Source organism: Elgaria multicarinata, chromosome 3, assembly GCF_023053635.1.
Source record: "Elgaria multicarinata webbii isolate HBS135686 ecotype San Diego chromosome 3, rElgMul1.1.pri, whole genome shotgun sequence".
Classification (NCBI taxonomy): Eukaryota; Metazoa; Chordata; class Lepidosauria; order Squamata; family Anguidae; genus Elgaria; species Elgaria multicarinata.
Window position 1 is genome coordinate 44,834,717 of NC_086173.1, and position 16,932 is coordinate 44,851,648.

Genomic DNA, 16,932 nt, shown 5'->3' on the forward strand with positions numbered 1-16,932 from the left:
AATTGACGGAGATATCGAAAGGGGTGTGAACTGGGGTTAGGGGTGCTGCGTTAGAGGTTAAACCCCCAAAAAAATCAGGATGATGGAATTTTCTTGAAACTTGCCAGGAACGTGGATGTGCCTGCTTCCAAGTTTTTAACTGTCAAAATGTCGGAGAAAAGCCCATGTCTGAAAATGGGGTGTCCGATTTTCAAAAATTCCCCAAAAATCAGGGGAGGCTTGGATTGACTTGAGTCTTGGCATGCATGTGTATACGTGCATGAGGTGTCATGGTGCTGAATTTGAGGTTTCTAATATGAAAATTGACGGAGATATCGAAAGGGGTGTGTGAATTGGGGTTAGGGGTGCTGCGTTAGCGGTTAAAGCCCCCCCAAAAAAATCAGGGGATGATGGAATTTGCTTGAAACTTGCCATGAATGTGGATGTGCCTGCTTCCAAGTTTTTATCTGTCAAAATGTCAGAGAAAAGTCCATGTCTGAAAATGGGGTGTCCGATTTTCAAAAATTCCCCAAAAATCAGGGGAGGCATGGATTGGCTTGAGGCTTGGCATGCATGTGTATACGTGCATGAGGTGTCATGGTGCTGAATTTGAGGTTTCTAACATTAACAGAAAAGAAGTTGTAGGCTTTTTTGGATTTCAATGCAAGCCTTTGGGGGGGGGGGAAGCGGAACTCCGATCCATATCCGGAGCTTCGCAGCGAACCGGAGCAGACTATAGGCAGATCGGAGCAGAGTGGACCCAATCCGGAAGTTGCGGATCTGGAAGAGAAGCGGATCGGGGGGGTCTGTGCACACCCCTAATTTTCACACCCTTGCTGAAGATGGCCCTGCTCCTCCCTTTTGATCTAATGCCAGTTTTCCCTCTTGCCAGTTTTCCCTTGCTTAAGATGGCCCTGGTCCTCCCGCTCCGCCCTGGAACACCATATAAAAATGGGGTAACTTGAACTGCTTCTTATCTGCATTTCCCTGGAGGATCTCTACTTGCTCGCCTAGACCATGAGCTCTGTGCCTCTTAGCCCAATAAAGATGTTCTGCATTAACTGTGTTGCTGGAACTAACTTAGGAACTGTATTAAGAATATGAATTAGCTAGAAAATACTGTTTCATTTCTTTTCATGCAGTTTCTGACTTCTCTGATTCCTTTTACTCCAGACTCACTTAATAAATATCTTGAATTAGAAGCCTGGTGTTGACTATGCAGCTTCACTTGCACATGGTCTCATCCATCGCCCGGCTGCTCAGATCTATGCTATTTGGTAAATAAAAGGCGACAAACTCAGATCTATTTCTTCTCCCTCAAAGATTTGGACATAAATTCCCACATTTCAAACTAAAGGTAACAGTGGGGGTGGGGGTGGGAGCGGGAGCTCTGCTTATGAGTAAATAACACAAACAGTGTCTCCAAGCAGCCTGTCCTACCTGGCAAGGAAGCAGGTGATGTGTGTCTCTTTGTCACATGGTCACACCCACACTGGTTGAAACTTTCAGTCTTTTAACTAGATCTCTTCCTTATTCATTTGTGCTTGACATAGTAATGTGGCACAACTCTCACTCTCTCTCTTGCATTGCTGACTGCACTTGGTAATAACATCCCTACCACCACCTGCTTTTGTCTGTACCCAAGTATACATCTGTTTATTTAACAACTGAGGATAATTAGGCATCTAACTAAGTGGGCTCTGGCCCACAAACGCTTGTGCCACAATAAAACGGTCAGTCTTTAAGGTTCAATCAGACTCTCAGTTGTTTTTTGCTGCAACAGATGAACACAACTACCTTCCTAGAATTGGTTTGGGGAAGAACATAGAAAGTATTCTGAGGGCTCTCTTCTTCAACAAATGGGTTGTCATGCTCTTTAATGACACAAAAAGAAAATATATCCTTCTGCCCCAGAATTTGTCTGAGCTGCTACTACAAAATGAAAAAATCACTTTGTCTCCCTTCTTTTGATCAACAGATCAGATTTGATTTCATTCACTTGTTTTCTCATTGATTTGCTGGGGACCTGCCCATTTTTAAAACTACATTGGTAAAAATGTCCATTCATAATCAACAGTCCAAGGTTTTTCTAGTTCCTGGGGGAATCCCATAGGCTGCCAAGCTCTGCTCATTAGGTAAGTGCTATATGGCAAAGGACTGGATTTAGTGGTGCCAGATAGATTTAGTTTAGACATTGCTTTGACTCTCACAGCTGCCTCTTCCAAGGGTCAGAGAGAATTCCTACAGAGAAGACAATGGGTCTGGAAGAAGCCAAATTGGCGGCTCCTGCCTGCCTTAAATAGAAGCTGCTATTGGGTTCCATATGATTATTCTACCCTTTCTTTGTACTGCTGATTATCAGACCTTGAAGGAAATGGGCGGGAAGTATTGTTTCTTCACAAAAGTTGAGTTGAACAAGTCATTTCCTCAAGCTCTATCCATCATCCATCCCACTCATGCAGATATTGATAAAGTAGCCATGACTGGGCAACATGCAACAGTAGCAACTTGGCCACATGGCTAACTCTTTGTACTTCTTCCATGTCTTCTCCTGTTAAATCAGTACGGATGAAAAGGCAGCATGCATTGGCGTGCCTGAACAGGCTGGGCACTGAGGCTTGCTTATGTCCTGTCCTTTAGTTCTGAGCTTATAGATCCCTTTCTCTAATGTGCAGGTTTTGAAAAGGGCACATTTTTCAGATAATGTGAACACTGAGGCAGTAACAGCCCCTGCTTCTAGACCTTAGCACCTTAATTCAGCATGTTTGAGTCCGTCCATCCCCCCTATCATTATTTGATCATGGCTATCACTTTGGAGTTATCTGGGGTTGTACAGATAAATGGGGCTGCTACTCTAATGAAATTTGTCCCAGTGTGAAGAGGGCGCCCCTTGCAGTTTCTTTTAAAATTCCCTACAGCTCTAGAGTTATTTAAGCCCACATCACAAGACTGAAGAGCAGCTGTCACTTTGCCCAGGCACAATAACATGGTGAGTGGCAGGTAGCTGGAGCAAAGACAGAAAATAGATTTTTATGAGCCCTTATCATAACCCTTCGTCTTCATCTGAAGAGAAACGAAGCTTAAGACCATGTACCTGTATGTGTGTAGGCTTTCTCCAAGCCAAGGCTCCTGCCCTTCTCAGAGTAAGAGCTCCATGCACACAGCAGGAGAGGGCAGCAATTCCGAGTTTAGAAAAACATAGGACTTAATGAGGGGTTTTTTTTTTGTCGCGCAAGGAAGGCCAGAAGGGGCAGAAGGCGAGCGGAAGGCATACGACATCATGTGAGGGACCTGAGCAAACTCCATGAGTGCCCAGGAACGAGCGTGCAATAAAACGCTCGTGGGATGGAGCTTTAATTCACAAAACTAGTTGTCAACTAGGGTTTGACTTGTGTCTGTACTTTCCACCTCCCCGTTGGTCTGCTCATACTCGTCATTTTACCTCAGTTCTTCCTCCAGGCAAGCTGTATGGCAAAGTACTTTGGGAGGGTGTATTCTGAACATTTATATCCTGCCTGTTATCAATAATTTCAAAGTGGTTGTGTATTAAAGCAACAATAAGCAACACAATCAGAACCACCAGCAGCCAAAACACCCCCCCCCCCCCACAATTTCGTGTAGGAAAATTTAAAATATATACAATAGTTTAAATGTTTTTAACTGCTTGGGGGAATAAAAAATAAAACAGGCACCTAATAGACAACAAAGTTGGCATGAGGCTTATTTCCTGAGCGCCAAAGAGTGAGAAAGAGCATTTAAAATATTTATTTTTATTTATTTATTTATTACGTTTATATACCGCCCCATAGCCGAAACTCTCTGGGTGGTTTACAAAAGTTAAAAACAGTAAACATTAAAAAAGTGTACAAAATTTGAAAACATAAAAACAACAGTATAAAAACAACAATATCCATTTAAAAACAACAGTTCTGGGGTCCGTTAAAAAACAAACTTAGCGTTGTTAAATGGTGTTAAATGCCCGGGACAAGAGAAAAGTCTTTACTTGGCGCCTAAAAGACAACAGTGTTGGTGCCAGGCGAGCCTAATCGGGGAGATCATTCCACAGTCGGGGGGCCACCACCGAAAAGGCCCTCTCCCTTGTTGCCATCCTCCAAGCTTCCCTCGGAGCAGGAACTCTGAGGAGGACCTTAGATGTTGAGTGCAGTGTATGGGTTCATGTCGGGAGATGCATTCCATCAGGTATTGTGGTCCCAAGCCATGTAGAGCTTTATAGGTTAAAACCAGCACCTTGAATTGGGCTCAGAAACGTATAGGCAGCCAATGCAAGTGGGCCAGAACTGGTGTTATATGTTCGAACCTCCTTGTTCCAGTTATCAATCTGGCCACTGTATTTTGCACAAGCTGCAGCTTCCGAACCGTCTTCCAAGGCTGCCCCATGTAGAGGGAATTGCAGTAATCTAATTTGGAGGTTACCAGAGTATGGACAACTGAAGCTAGGTTATCCTTGTCCAGATAGGGGTGTGGCTGGGCCACCAACCAGAGTTGGTAGAAAGCACTCCGTGCCACCGAGGCCACCTGAGCCTCAAGAGACAGAGATGGTTCTAGGAGAACCCCCAAGCTATGAACCTGCTCCTTCAGGGGGAGTGCAACCCCATCCAGAACCGGTTGAACACCCCCCATCTGGTCAGAAGAACCACCCAGTAGCAGCATCTCAGTCTTGTCTGGATTGAGTTTCAGTTTATTAGCCCTCATCCAGTCCATTGTCGCAGCCAGGCACCGGTTCAGCACATCCACAGCCTCACCTGATGAAGATGAAAAGGAGAAGTAGAGCTGCGTGTCATCCGCATACTGATGACAATGCACTCCAAAACTCCGGATGACCACACCCAACAGTTTCATGTACATCTTAAACAGCATGGGGGACAAGACTGACCCCTGTGGAGCCCCATACTGGAGAGTCCACGGGGCCGAGCTATGTTCCCCAAGCACCACCTTCTGGAGCCGACCCACCAAGTAGGAGCGGAACCGCTGCAATGCAGTGCCTCCCACTCCCAACTCAGCCAGACGTTCCAGAAGGATACCATGGTCGATGGTATCGAAAGCCACTGAGAGATCAAGGAGAATCAACAGAGTCACACTCCTGTCTTTCTCCCGACATAGGTCATCATACAGGGTGACCAAGGCTGTTTCTGTGCCAAAACCAGGTCTGAAACCTGACTGAAATGGGTCCAGAAAATCAGTCTCATCCAAGAGTGTCTGGAGCTAGCCCGCCACCACCCGCTCAAGGACCTTGCCCAGGAATGGAACATTTGCCACTGGCCTGTAGTTACAAAGATTTTCCGGGTCCAAGGAAGTTTTCTTCAGGAGTGGTCTCACTACCGCCTCTTTCAGACGGCCTGGGACCACTCCCTCTTGCAGAGAGGCATTAGTCACTTCCTTGGCCCAGCCGGCTGTTCCATCCCTGCTAGCTTTTATTAGCCAAGAGGGGCAAGGATCCAGTACAGAGGTGTTTGCACGGACCTGTCCAAGCACCTTGGGAGCTGTATACAGTTGGGCAATACCTTTCTTAGAGCTGACCAAAATTATACAAAAAATGTGCAAGTTTCCGAGTTCTCCCGAACTCTTCGTCAGGCTAGATGGTACAAGCAGCCTTCCAAAACTGGGGCACCCCCCCCCCCCCGAAAATACCCTTCTCCCTTGCAGACGGAAACCTAACCTCGGCTGGAGATGGAATGTGTGCGCGTGTATGTATATATGGGCACGGCTATATGAATACTGATTTTTTTTTTGTCTAGGATTGCTATAGGTGCCCCCCAGGCTAGGGTTGGCAACAACTCCCCTCGTGGCGAGGGAGTCAGGCTCAGTGGGATTCAGTCTCAACCAAGCCCCTCCGTAAGAATCAGTGCAGCGGCGGCGGATCCTGCAGGGGGCGCCCTCTCCCGCCAACGAAAGCGCTCGCCCCCCCCCCCCTCGCCCCACCCGGCTTTTCCACCCTCCCCCTTTCCTCTCGGAGAAAAGAAAGGGGCGGCGCCTGACCGGGGAGCTCAGGGAGGCGGCGAGGGCCCCGGTCGGCGTGCAAGAGTGGCCGCTGGCTCGCGGAGCAACTGCGGCAGCAGCAGCAGCAGCAGCAGCAGGGAAAAGAAGCGATGTTGGCGGCGGCGCGGGCCGACTACCTGGCGCCCTGGTGGGCGTCCTGGCTGCACGGGCTCCCCCATTTGAGCTTGAGCCTGCAACCCGTGTCCAGCGCCTTCCGCCCGAGGGACGCCGACTACCAGCAGGTGCGCCCTGGCTCTCCGCTTCCCGCGCGGCCGCTGCGTTTCCCGGGCGTCGGAGCCCCCCCTCCCCCTCCCCGCTCGCAATCGCCTGCCCCAAGTTGGAGGCTTCGCGCCACGGTCCTCGCCCCCCGGCAGGCGCTCGCGGCGCCTTTCGGTCCCTCCTCCGGCTCCGTGTCGGCGATGGCATCGGCTAGCGCGGGAGCGCTCGGTGCTCTGCAGAGCCCGCGCGGTTGCTCGGTCCTGCGGCGGGACCCTGCGCGTGCCCGTCGGCCTCTGGACGAGCCTAGAGGCGCTGCGGGGCTGCCCCGTCCGTGTCCGGCAGCTTTCCAAAAAAGAGCCGCTCTGCAGAACGCGCGTCTTCTCTCGGAACTGGGGGTAGTATCCAGTGGTTAGCCTATGGTAGAATAGACCTATTGAAATAAATGGGACTTAAGTTAGTCGTGAAGAACTTAAATTTCATTCATTTCCGTGGGTCTACTCGAAGTAGGACTGACATTGGATACTACCCTGGATTTCCAACTTCCGAGAAATGACCCTTGCTTGGATCCTCGCTGCCCTCTTTGTTCCTCTCTCCTCCTCTCATGTGATCTAACGAAATCCTCGTGGCAGTTGCCCGAGGCGCCTTCGGATCTGCCCCCATGGGCAGACATGGCGAGGATCTCTCGTGCCATCTCGCCCTTAGCCGGCCATGTCCCTGCCCTCTGCTCACATCGAAGCGCCACCGGTCCAGTCCCGCTGGAGGAAAGCAAAAGCGGGTCTCGACTCCCGAAGTGCCTCCTGCCCCCCTTTGCAACATTCCAGCCCAACCGATCACTTGATAAAAGCTCCCCAGTTTTTATGGGCACCGTAAAAGAATCCAAGCTGCTCCTAAGCAGGCTGTCCTCGGTGCTAGGGCTGCTGAGCAGGTTCAGAGGTTCTGTATGTTTTAAGTGTTCAAACTATGTAGCATTTTATCATCCCAACAACCGCGATCTCTGGATTTGGCCTGAATTGCAAATTAAAATGGACAAAGGTGTTAGCTCAATAATGAGTGTTGCCTTTGAATTTTTAAATTGTTTTAAAGAAGCAGGCTTCCGGGTTGATATGACATCTTTCTGGGATATTGAAAGTTGTGGTTTGTTTTGTTCTTACAAATGTAAAGATGCCTGGGTTTTCCGTTGTGTTTCCCGAAACCGGACTCCCACCCTCATCTGCCAAATTCCACCTCACACTTGCGAAAGAAAAAGAAGCAAGTCACGTCTCTGATCTGGTTGTGTGAGATATACTAGAAACCCTTCTTATCTGCTCTTCAGATAGCTAAATCCACTCTCTTTCCCAGTTTCCTGTATATCTTCATGGTGGTGAAAACCTATGTAAATAGTGAACCAGTTAACCACAGCATGAAGGCTACAATCCTATGCAAGTCTACTCAGAAGCAAGCCCCACTAGCGTGCATAAGATTGCAGCCGATTCTATTTTGTCATCTCTATTTTGTTCCAACTTTGCACATCCCCTTTCCTGTCTAGATACAGTCTTGCTTCTGTAACTGCCCGCATTCTTTATTCCTCTGTATCTGGGGTTTGTGTGCTATTTTGGAGAAGTGGGGAGCCGGGTAATTCTTGGAAGTGTCTTGTGCTGCTTGCATGGTATCAAGGGCTTTGGAGAATTGAATACCTGAAAAAAGCAAAATTGCCATTGCCCCCTCTTAGTGGCTTTTAGCAAGTGACTTCCTTTTAGGTGGCCGTGTGTTAGTTCAACAGAAGGAAAGGAGAGGACAGTGGGTGTAGAAACTGTAGGAAATAGAGGCTTTATTAAAGAGAGAGAGAGAGAGAAAAGCAGTAGCTTTGCATCCTTAACTTTCCTTTAGACCCATTTACCAGTGGTCACTTCTGTGTTCTGTTGGAATTTATGTAGTAGCATCCCTCTGGAATAGGTAGAGCTTGTGTGTTTTAGCTGTGTGATTTTCTCTGCAGGAAGTCATATATATGCTATGCTTTTTCTGTTTCTCTGTTTCTTCCAGAGCTTGACCTCCTTACTGTGGAGTCTGTCTGGAGGCTTCCTTACATGATTGCTTAGCCTGTGATGACAACACTTAGTGCTCACTTTTGATATATTTGCTGGGCATTATGGGCTCTTTCCTCACCTTGGTCATTATCCAAAATTAACCTCTGTAATATTCAAAGGTTCCGCAGTTAGTGAATGTGCCTTTAATGAGTTCTGAAAGTAGCGAAGATATGAGATAGTCCCTCTCTAATCTGCAGAAGCTATCTGGCTCTGATAATTATAGCCACGGAGTTGGACAGATCCTGGTGTATATCGGCCAAAGCATTGTATTTGCAATTGAGCTGACCATTAAGGCTGTGCATCTTTTTTATGGCAACATTATTTCCGTCGATTTGTTAGAATATCGGCCAGGAAAGTAGAGTAAGACGTTCCACAAAAGATGCTCCATTCATGAATACCAGAGTAAAAGTCACTTGAGTGAGTTCTCCTGGTAGCTAGGTGAAGAAATGTCTGTCTGTCCTTATGAATTTGGTCACTGCCGTCACATGTCTATTTCTGTGTTCTTTGCACTTTACTTATCCAGCATGTTCAAGGTGCAAGTTAAGTATTTTTGTTGTTTTTCAAACAAGGCGTGCGGAAGAAGACTAAAAGAGGTGGAGGCTGGTGACTCTCATGTCAGGTTTCTGTCAGAACCAGTCTTTAGAGTTCTGACATCAAAGCCTCCTGCCTCCACTGACTAAAAGATACTTCCAGTTAACATGCAGCAGGCTGTGGCTGGTAAAGCCTGTTCCTCCCCTAAATTTTTGGGCACTATAGCAGTTTTGCTGCTCCAGCAGATTCATAGAATTATAAGAATCAGAAGGTACCTTAGAGGTCATCTAGCCCAGCCCTCCAACTGCAACAACTTTGACAGATGGTTGCCCAGTCTTGGCTTAAAGACGTTGAGCAAATGAGAGCCCACCACCTCCTGTGGCTGAAGTTTCCCATGTCAAGCAGCTCATACAATTAGGACATTTATCCTAATGTTTATGCAAAATCTGCTTCCCTGCAATTTCCACTTATTGGTTCTAGCCCTTCCCTCTGGGGCAACAGAGAATAAGTCTGCCTCATCTTCAGTGCGATGGCCTTTCAGATATTTCAAGAGTGCTATCATGTCTCCCTTTAATTAATGTTCTCTTCCTCAATTTTCTCCTCTACTAAACTTGTACAGCTCTGGGATGTAATTCATCTGGCAACTTGGTGCCCTCCAGATGTTTTGGACTACAGTTCCCATAATTCCTCCCCATTGGCCATGCTGGCTGGTATTTTGGGGAGTTGTAGTCCAAAGCATCTGGAGGGCACCAGGTTGTCTATCCTGCCCTAGAGAGTTGAAGTCATTTAAAGTAGCTAGGTCAGCCTTCCCCAACCTGTTGCCTGCCAGAGATTTGGGACCATAAGCCCCAGCCAGCATAACCAATGGTCAGGGATGATGGGAGTTATAGTCCAAAATAACTGAAGTGCACCAGGTTGAGGAAGGCTGAACTAGGTGCCTTCTGTGGCCAGAAACATAGTGCACTTTATATAGCACAAGTTTTTAAATCATGGTTTAATCCTGGACATGATTTGGAGGGCATGTAGCAAGGCCTGTCACTTTTGCCAGGATCTTATGTACTGTGCTTCTGCCTGCACTAGGGTAGGACCACAATCACATTGAGGCACAGGAGGGATGTATATACCAAATTGGCAGAAACATAGTTTATGTACTGAACGCCTAACACCTGCCACCCTGTATGCATTTTTATTTGTTCTTTTACTGAAAACTCTTAAGAAAGATTAAAAAATATCCGCTGCCAGGCAATGCAGTAAAATTAACCTTTGCTGTCACATTCAGAATTCTTTTGGCAAATGTTTACCGGAAGTCATTGAGTGTTCTGAACCATTTATTCTTTCTGCTGTATTTTGCAAACCATTTCTTTTGTATGACTTGCTTTCCCACTCACTTTTGATTTGCTGTTTTTGCAGCTAAAAGTTGCTGCTCTCGTGATATTGGTACTTACCCAAGCTAAATAAAATAAATGGATCCATTCTTTTGTCAGATTTGAAAGGTGTACACATTTAGAAATAGTTAATTTTCTCTTATTTATTTTTCAACTTGCAAGAACAGGCCCAGCATCCAATCCTTTTCCTCACATGTATTTTGAAAGGGTGCATATGTACACGTATGTTCCTTTCTTATATTTTATTAATAATAATAACAACAAAAACATATTTCTTATCTGACGCAATATATGGGATATGTGAATTTTGTATTATGCTATTGGCATCCAAATACAAATTGTAGTCGAAGTAGAAGCCCTTTTCCTTAATATATTAATTCAGTGTTTACATTTCCCCAGGAAAAATGTGCTAAACCGGTAAGAAACTATTTTTGTCCCTCTGGAAATTGCTACCCCAGATGAAGAGGGTGGATGTCCACTTGCACTGCTTGTACTACACATTGGTTTGCTGCTACCTCCTGCCTGGGCGGTGGTTCTGTTTCCTTGTGGTTCTATCATAATTAATTTTTTATTCAGTGTGTAGTTCAAGCTGTACTGCCTCTGGTTGCACGTCTCAAAATATTGTGCCCACTGTAGATTTGGCTGCTGATGGGTGAAAGCTTTCCAATTACGTTGGCAGGCATGCTGAATCCAAACTGGGCTAATTGAATCCAGGACTTCAAGTAATTCCCCATGTGGCTGAGAGATGCACATCTCTGATATGGCAAGAGCTAGCACTGCAGACAGCAAAAGTGGGTAATGGTATTGACAGATCTGTAGGGGAAAGACTCTGAGTAGTAGTGGGGAATGGCTCTTAACTGCAGATAATTGCAGATAATCTTTAGGTGTTTGCCTGGAAGACAAACTAATGGGGTTTGGGTTCAGGAAAGGAAATACTAGCATCATTTAGTCTGACCTATTTTGTATAAACTAGACTATGACACCATATAGCAGCTGTTATAATAGTAAGACTGCTAAATTGAATTTGGCTAAAGCAGGAATTCAATGTACATTCCCTGTGATGCTCTTATTCTGCAGGAAGAGTTGATCTAAAGGGCCGCACATGATGTTGTGATGTGCACTGGGGCTTTTCAAGGGGTGCCCTTCTTGCCACAGTCACTCACATTCCCGCAAAAGCTGTTCCTGAAGGAGCATGAGTGTGGGACCTTATGGATCATCATTTGATGCGGTGAAAGGATCTGCAGCTTGAAGGAGAAATTGGCAAACAGCCTACAATGCATGATTCCAGCTCTGCTGCTTTTTGTTCTAACCTGGCACACAAAACTGTGACAAGGCACGGTTTCTATTGCTCCAAAAAAATACTAATGTAGATAACGGATTGCTTGCTAGCCGTGATTTACTCGCTTAGGGTATGGATATGGGATTTGTTGCAGATTCTGTAGATCTATGAGAGGCCTGTTTGGGCCCAAAGGAAATGTAAATTGCTGTACTCTGAGTTGCTCAGAGGAACTCTGCAAGCACATCATCTTAAGACAGATGGTTGGCAACCATATCTGATGCAACTTGAAGCATGGTTTCAAGTTGCATTTGCAAGACACTGCTACTCATAGGGAACACGGGCTTATAAGACGCTCAGTATGTAGGAGTCAGGAACAGCGCAATTAAACCAACACATCTTTTGAATTTGAATAGAATGAATCGGTTCTGTATCAGGGATGGGCAGAAGGTAGATCTTCTAGGATTTGTAGTAGATTGGTTAGGATTTCCTACTCCCAATGATTTAATAATAACAAAAAAGTAGTTTTCTCTCTTAAATTGAGCTGCTAAAATTGCAAAGCTTGGGGAAAACAAAAGTAGATTTGTGTGTACAAAACTAATTCCTGGGCTGAGCAGGTGGTCAGAGGCACCTTGTTCTGCAAGTCTGTATTGGCTTTCCTGAGCCACTATTTGGCACAAGGCTCTGGTTGGTGGATCCAAGCCAGATAATTTTGGAATTTGGAAGCTGTGTTCCTTGTTCTAATTTTTCTCACTGCTTCAAAATACTTTGAGTTTGGGCTGGGCTGTTGATTCCAGGGAGTAAAAGCCAGGCTGGTTGGGCTAAGAGAGCTGGTTAGAGCAGCTGGGGTCAGTGTAGTTTGTCCAGAAAAGGGTAAGTGGAAGCTCATTTGGGCTGGCTGGGGGAATAGCTCCTGGACTCTGAATGCTGAAAGAGCATGTGAACCCCAGATTGTACCCCAATGCAAGTCATTGCTTCATGTAGAATAGATCATGTCTGAGTGGATTAAAGCTTGTTTGTGTGGGCAGAATTACTTATTGGCATCCCAGGAGGGACATTTACAGAGATATGTTGTATGTTCAATGCTGCATATAATTGCTGCTTAAGGTAATGCTGGTTGTTTATAAGCAGAAAGTGGGAGGTGCTGAAGTCTCCATTGAGCTGCTACTGTGATTCCTCCATGAGAAAAGTACTCCTGAAGGTGTGTGGGTTTTGTTTTGTGTTTTGTTTTTGCAGATATGTAGACTGATTTTGTATTTTTTTAAAAAAATAGATTGTGAGACCACATGGTGATAGTAGTGACTGTTGTATATATTTTGAAGCCTTTTGCTGTTTTCCAGAATTTAGAGGGCCAGAATTTCAAGATGGCCCCAAATAACATCATGCCCAAGTCCAGTTTCTGGATCTGCCTTTTTTGTGGGGGGACAAGGTAGTGATAGTGTCTAAGGCAGCCTTCCCTATCCTTTGCTATCCAGATGGACTACAATTCTTGCCATGCCCAGCTAGCACACCCAATTACCATATTGCTTGTGGGTGATGGGAATTATAGTCCACCTCATCTAGAGCTGGGTTGACCAGGTTGGGGAAGTCTGATCTAAAGTGATATTTTACAAAAAGCGTTGACAAAAATGATGGAGGAAAATTCTGAAAGTCTTTCCCCTAGCAAACTGTGATGGGCTGCCAAACTAAAATTTGGCTCCCTTATATACTCCATTTCAGCTGCTCTGAGATGTTTGGCATGGTTTGTGTCTCGATTGCCAGTGTAGCAAAGCTTTTTCTTTGCCATCACCTGTGCATTCAATACAGCTGGACTGAAGTGCAGTAGGAGCCACATTTTAATTTGTAAACATCTGCAAGACTAAAACTTTTATATTTCAGCTTGCAAAGAAGCTTTTGTGGGAGGGCGCTTTCTATGGCTGTGGGGCATTTTGTACCACATAGTGGCTGCATTCCACGTCATATTGAACTAGCGATGGGAAACCTTTAGCCCATGAGGTCCCCCAGTCTGGCTCATGAAACTCTCCAAACTGGGCAAATGACCTTTTTCTGCCATGTCTCCCTGCTCCCCTCCCCACTGGCAGGGATATTTATTTATTTATTTATTTATCGAACAGTTTTTTTCTTTGCGTTTTCCTGGTAGCTGCAGCATGTTTTGTGCTTTTCACACAGGCTAGTTCCTGGCCTCAGATGACCTCTGGGAAGCATCCTACATTTCTGGAGTGCTTCAACATTTTGGGGAGGTTTTTGTTGTTTACAGGATTGCACCCACCCCTACGCTAAATCTCTGAAAAGTAAAATGTTGAATATGATGTAAAGACATATTTAAGCAGGAGAGTGGGAGCAAAGAATTAGACACTAGTAGAAATGAGTATTACATCCTGTCTTTGATATTGAGTGGTGGGGGGCTACAAATGTGCTGGAAGGGTGAGGGAAGCTCTCATGTTTTAGACAAGTGTCTTGGTGAAGTCATGGGGATGGGTCTCCTGTGCAAACTTACCCAGGAACAAGTCCTATTGAACACAGTAAGATTTACTTTTTGAGTAAACTCGGACTTGGCTGTAAAGACTTTTGCAGTCATTTTTGCAACTTTGGTCTCAAAGTGTGATGTGAGTGCTTGCACTGCAGGGTTGTTGTTTTTGAGTGGAAAATTTGGATCTTTGGATGTAGACATGCATATGCTCAATGGGGATTGACTTTTACCTTTGGCTTGACTTGTTGGAATGTATCTGAAAGTGCAATGGGATTTCCTTCTCAATAAACCGGCATAGTATTGCAATTTTTCTGAGTGGCAGGTGTCCTTGACTGTGGTTCATGGTTTGGGCCCTCCCCACTACCAGATTGTGGCTTCTGAGAGCTGTCCTAGATTGGAAACAACACTCAGGATGCAAGAAGTCACCTACTCCTGCATTCTAAACCGTGGTTTACCATGATATGCACATGCAGGAACAAGCCACAGCAAATCTAGAGCTTGGGTGTTCCCCCTTCCCCTCTCCTCCAGTGCAGTTGGGAGGAGTTTAGAAGCTTTAGCTTTCCCTTAACCACAGTTTGTCTTGGAACCTAGGGAACAGAGGAAGCTGCCTTATACTGAGTCAGACTATCTGTTCATCTAGCCCAGAATTATTGACAGTGACTGGCAGTGGTCTCCAGGGTTTCTGGCAGGAGTTTTTCTTTCCACAGATTGAACCTGGGACCTTCTGCATGGAAAACAGGTGCTCTACCCCCGAACTACAGTCCTTTCCCTGATAACAAACTGCAGTTAATGTTAACGATGTTTTAAAACAAGCCAACTTCTAACCATGATTTCTAACAATGGCTTGAATCATTAATGATTACTATGGTTCCTAGTTCAGCAAAAGTTTCCCAGCTCCTCATCCTAATTGGGGGGTGAGGCTGGGAGGGAAGGAGAGAGGAGGGAGAGGTACAAGGTTCATTTGTGGCTCATTCCTGCTCATGCATGTCATGCTACAATATGGCTTAGCATGACACACAGACAGTGCCCTTGTGCCTTTTCTTTTTGTTGCTGTTAAGAAGTAACTAAATAATGTGGAAAACTGTTTGTGAGGTGGCTATAGAGGGGTTGTGCTCAACCAATGACTTTAGCCTTGGTCACAAACACCTTTGCTAAAGCTAGGAGCTCCTTAGTTTTTACTGTAATTGGAACTTTTTTTAAATGCTGTACCTTACTGCTATATTTTAAAGTAGTGTTTTTAATATGGTATTTTAATATTTTGAACTGCTGAGAGATTTTATTATATTCAGCAGTATACAAATACCACAAATAACTAAATAAAATAAATAAATATGTAACCAGGTGCCTATGGCTACAGGATGCTTTAAGTCAGCGGTTCTCAACCTGTAGGTCGGGACCCCTTTGGGGGTCGAACGACCCTTTCACAGGGGTCGCCTAAGACCATCGGAAAACACATATTTCCGATGGTCTTAGGAAACTGTATTGACTGAACTATGTCATGTATCATCTTTTGTATTATTAAAGCTATTGTTATGTATTATTTTCATTAGCAAACTATCCCATGACAATGGATCGTGTAGAGAAGAACGAAAATAATTTTATGGTTGGGGGTCACCACAACATGAGGAACCGTATTAAAGGGTCGCGGCATTAGGAAGGTTGAGAACCACTGCTTTAAGTGATCACTAAAGATATCCTTAAAGCCTTCTGATGTTAGACATCATAGTTTTCCAGAGTAGCTGTTGTATTCTATGAAGTGAGCTGCATTGTAATTATAAATGAAAAGTGTATCCACCCACTCTTGGCTCCAAAATGTCTGAATCCTTCACCGTTATTGCTTGAGAGCTACTCAAGAGTTTTCTCTATTACATATCACCAGACACTTTTAAAAGGGAGAGATTTTCTATTGACAGAGATGCTGTGTAAGTACAAGTTTATTTTTATCACACCTTTTGGTTCAAAGGCCCTCCAAACATGCACAAATGCTTACACACACAAAAATCCATAAGCACAAAGTAAAACACAATGCATCCCACAAAGTCAGAAAAAAGGGAAGGTGTGTATGGGCGAGTTTGCATGACACAACAACCCGCCCTATATTTTTGGAACAGACAATTGGGTTAACCATGGGTTGTTCTCCCTCTCATGACCATCCCCCTCCCTGCTTCAATTGTGATCCCGTTTTCTTTCCCTACCGTTTTTTTGTCCCCTAACATTTGCACAGATGGGAACATAGTAGATCTCCCTTTAAACAAACAAACAAAAAACCAACCAAAAAAACAGTCCCAAGAATTTGTGTAAATGTGTTTTTTTAAAAAAAAAAAAATTCTGGGGAGGGCTTTTGCAGTTGCACAAGTGTGCTGTCAAATATATGTAATCTTGCCTTGTCAATGCCTTCCTATGCTTCAGGTATCAAAGGGAAGGAAGTGAAGCATGAAACATGCAAGGAAATTGACAAGATGAGATTGCATGTAGGCTAATTGACAGCCTTTGTCAAGGAAAGGTCAAGAAAAGGAGACAAGATCGCCCAGAGTTTTAAGTGTTAAACTGACACTTGTGGGTGCCCTGCTTCCATTACACACTTCCTTTCAAGAGAGATCTATGCTCCCCCACTTTTTCGTGGCTCCTGTTTGGAGCAGTAACATGCAGCCAAAATCCAGTTTGTAGGAGCTGTTGCAAAACCTGTCCCAGAAGCTTAGCTGGTTAGTCTCACCTGTGTGAGCAGAATTATACCAAAACATGTTGAGAGGGAGGAAGTAGCTATATTGGGCTTCTTGCTTCACACCTCTGACATCTGATTCAAAGGCATAACTAGGAGAGTTTCTGGTTATTATGGGTAAGTGCAAGCTTGTTTTCTGATGCACTGATCATAGAACAGCAGGGGTGGGTGGGAAATAAGATCTCCCTTTTCTTCCTTCCTGTTGGGTCTTAAAAACAATAACATCACAATTTGTACAATGTTAGCTTATTCTGAATCCTGGGAATCTCAACTTTGAACTTGTTTTGCTAGTC

General features: G+C 45.0%; 1 protein-coding gene across 1 annotated transcript in view; it reads left to right on the plus strand.

Annotated features, from left to right (window-relative positions):
- The first annotated feature begins 6,055 nt into the window (after nucleotides 1–6,055).
- Nucleotides 6,056–16,932, plus strand: part of TTYH2 (tweety family member 2) — an 83,626-nt gene continuing 72,749 nt past the window's right edge. The window contains exon 1 of the mRNA XM_063120084.1: nucleotides 6,056–6,218. Within this exon, the coding sequence (XP_062976154.1) occupies nucleotides 6,087–6,218 (132 nt within the window). The 5' untranslated portion in view covers nucleotides 6,056–6,086. The remainder of the gene's footprint in view (nucleotides 6,219–16,932) is intronic.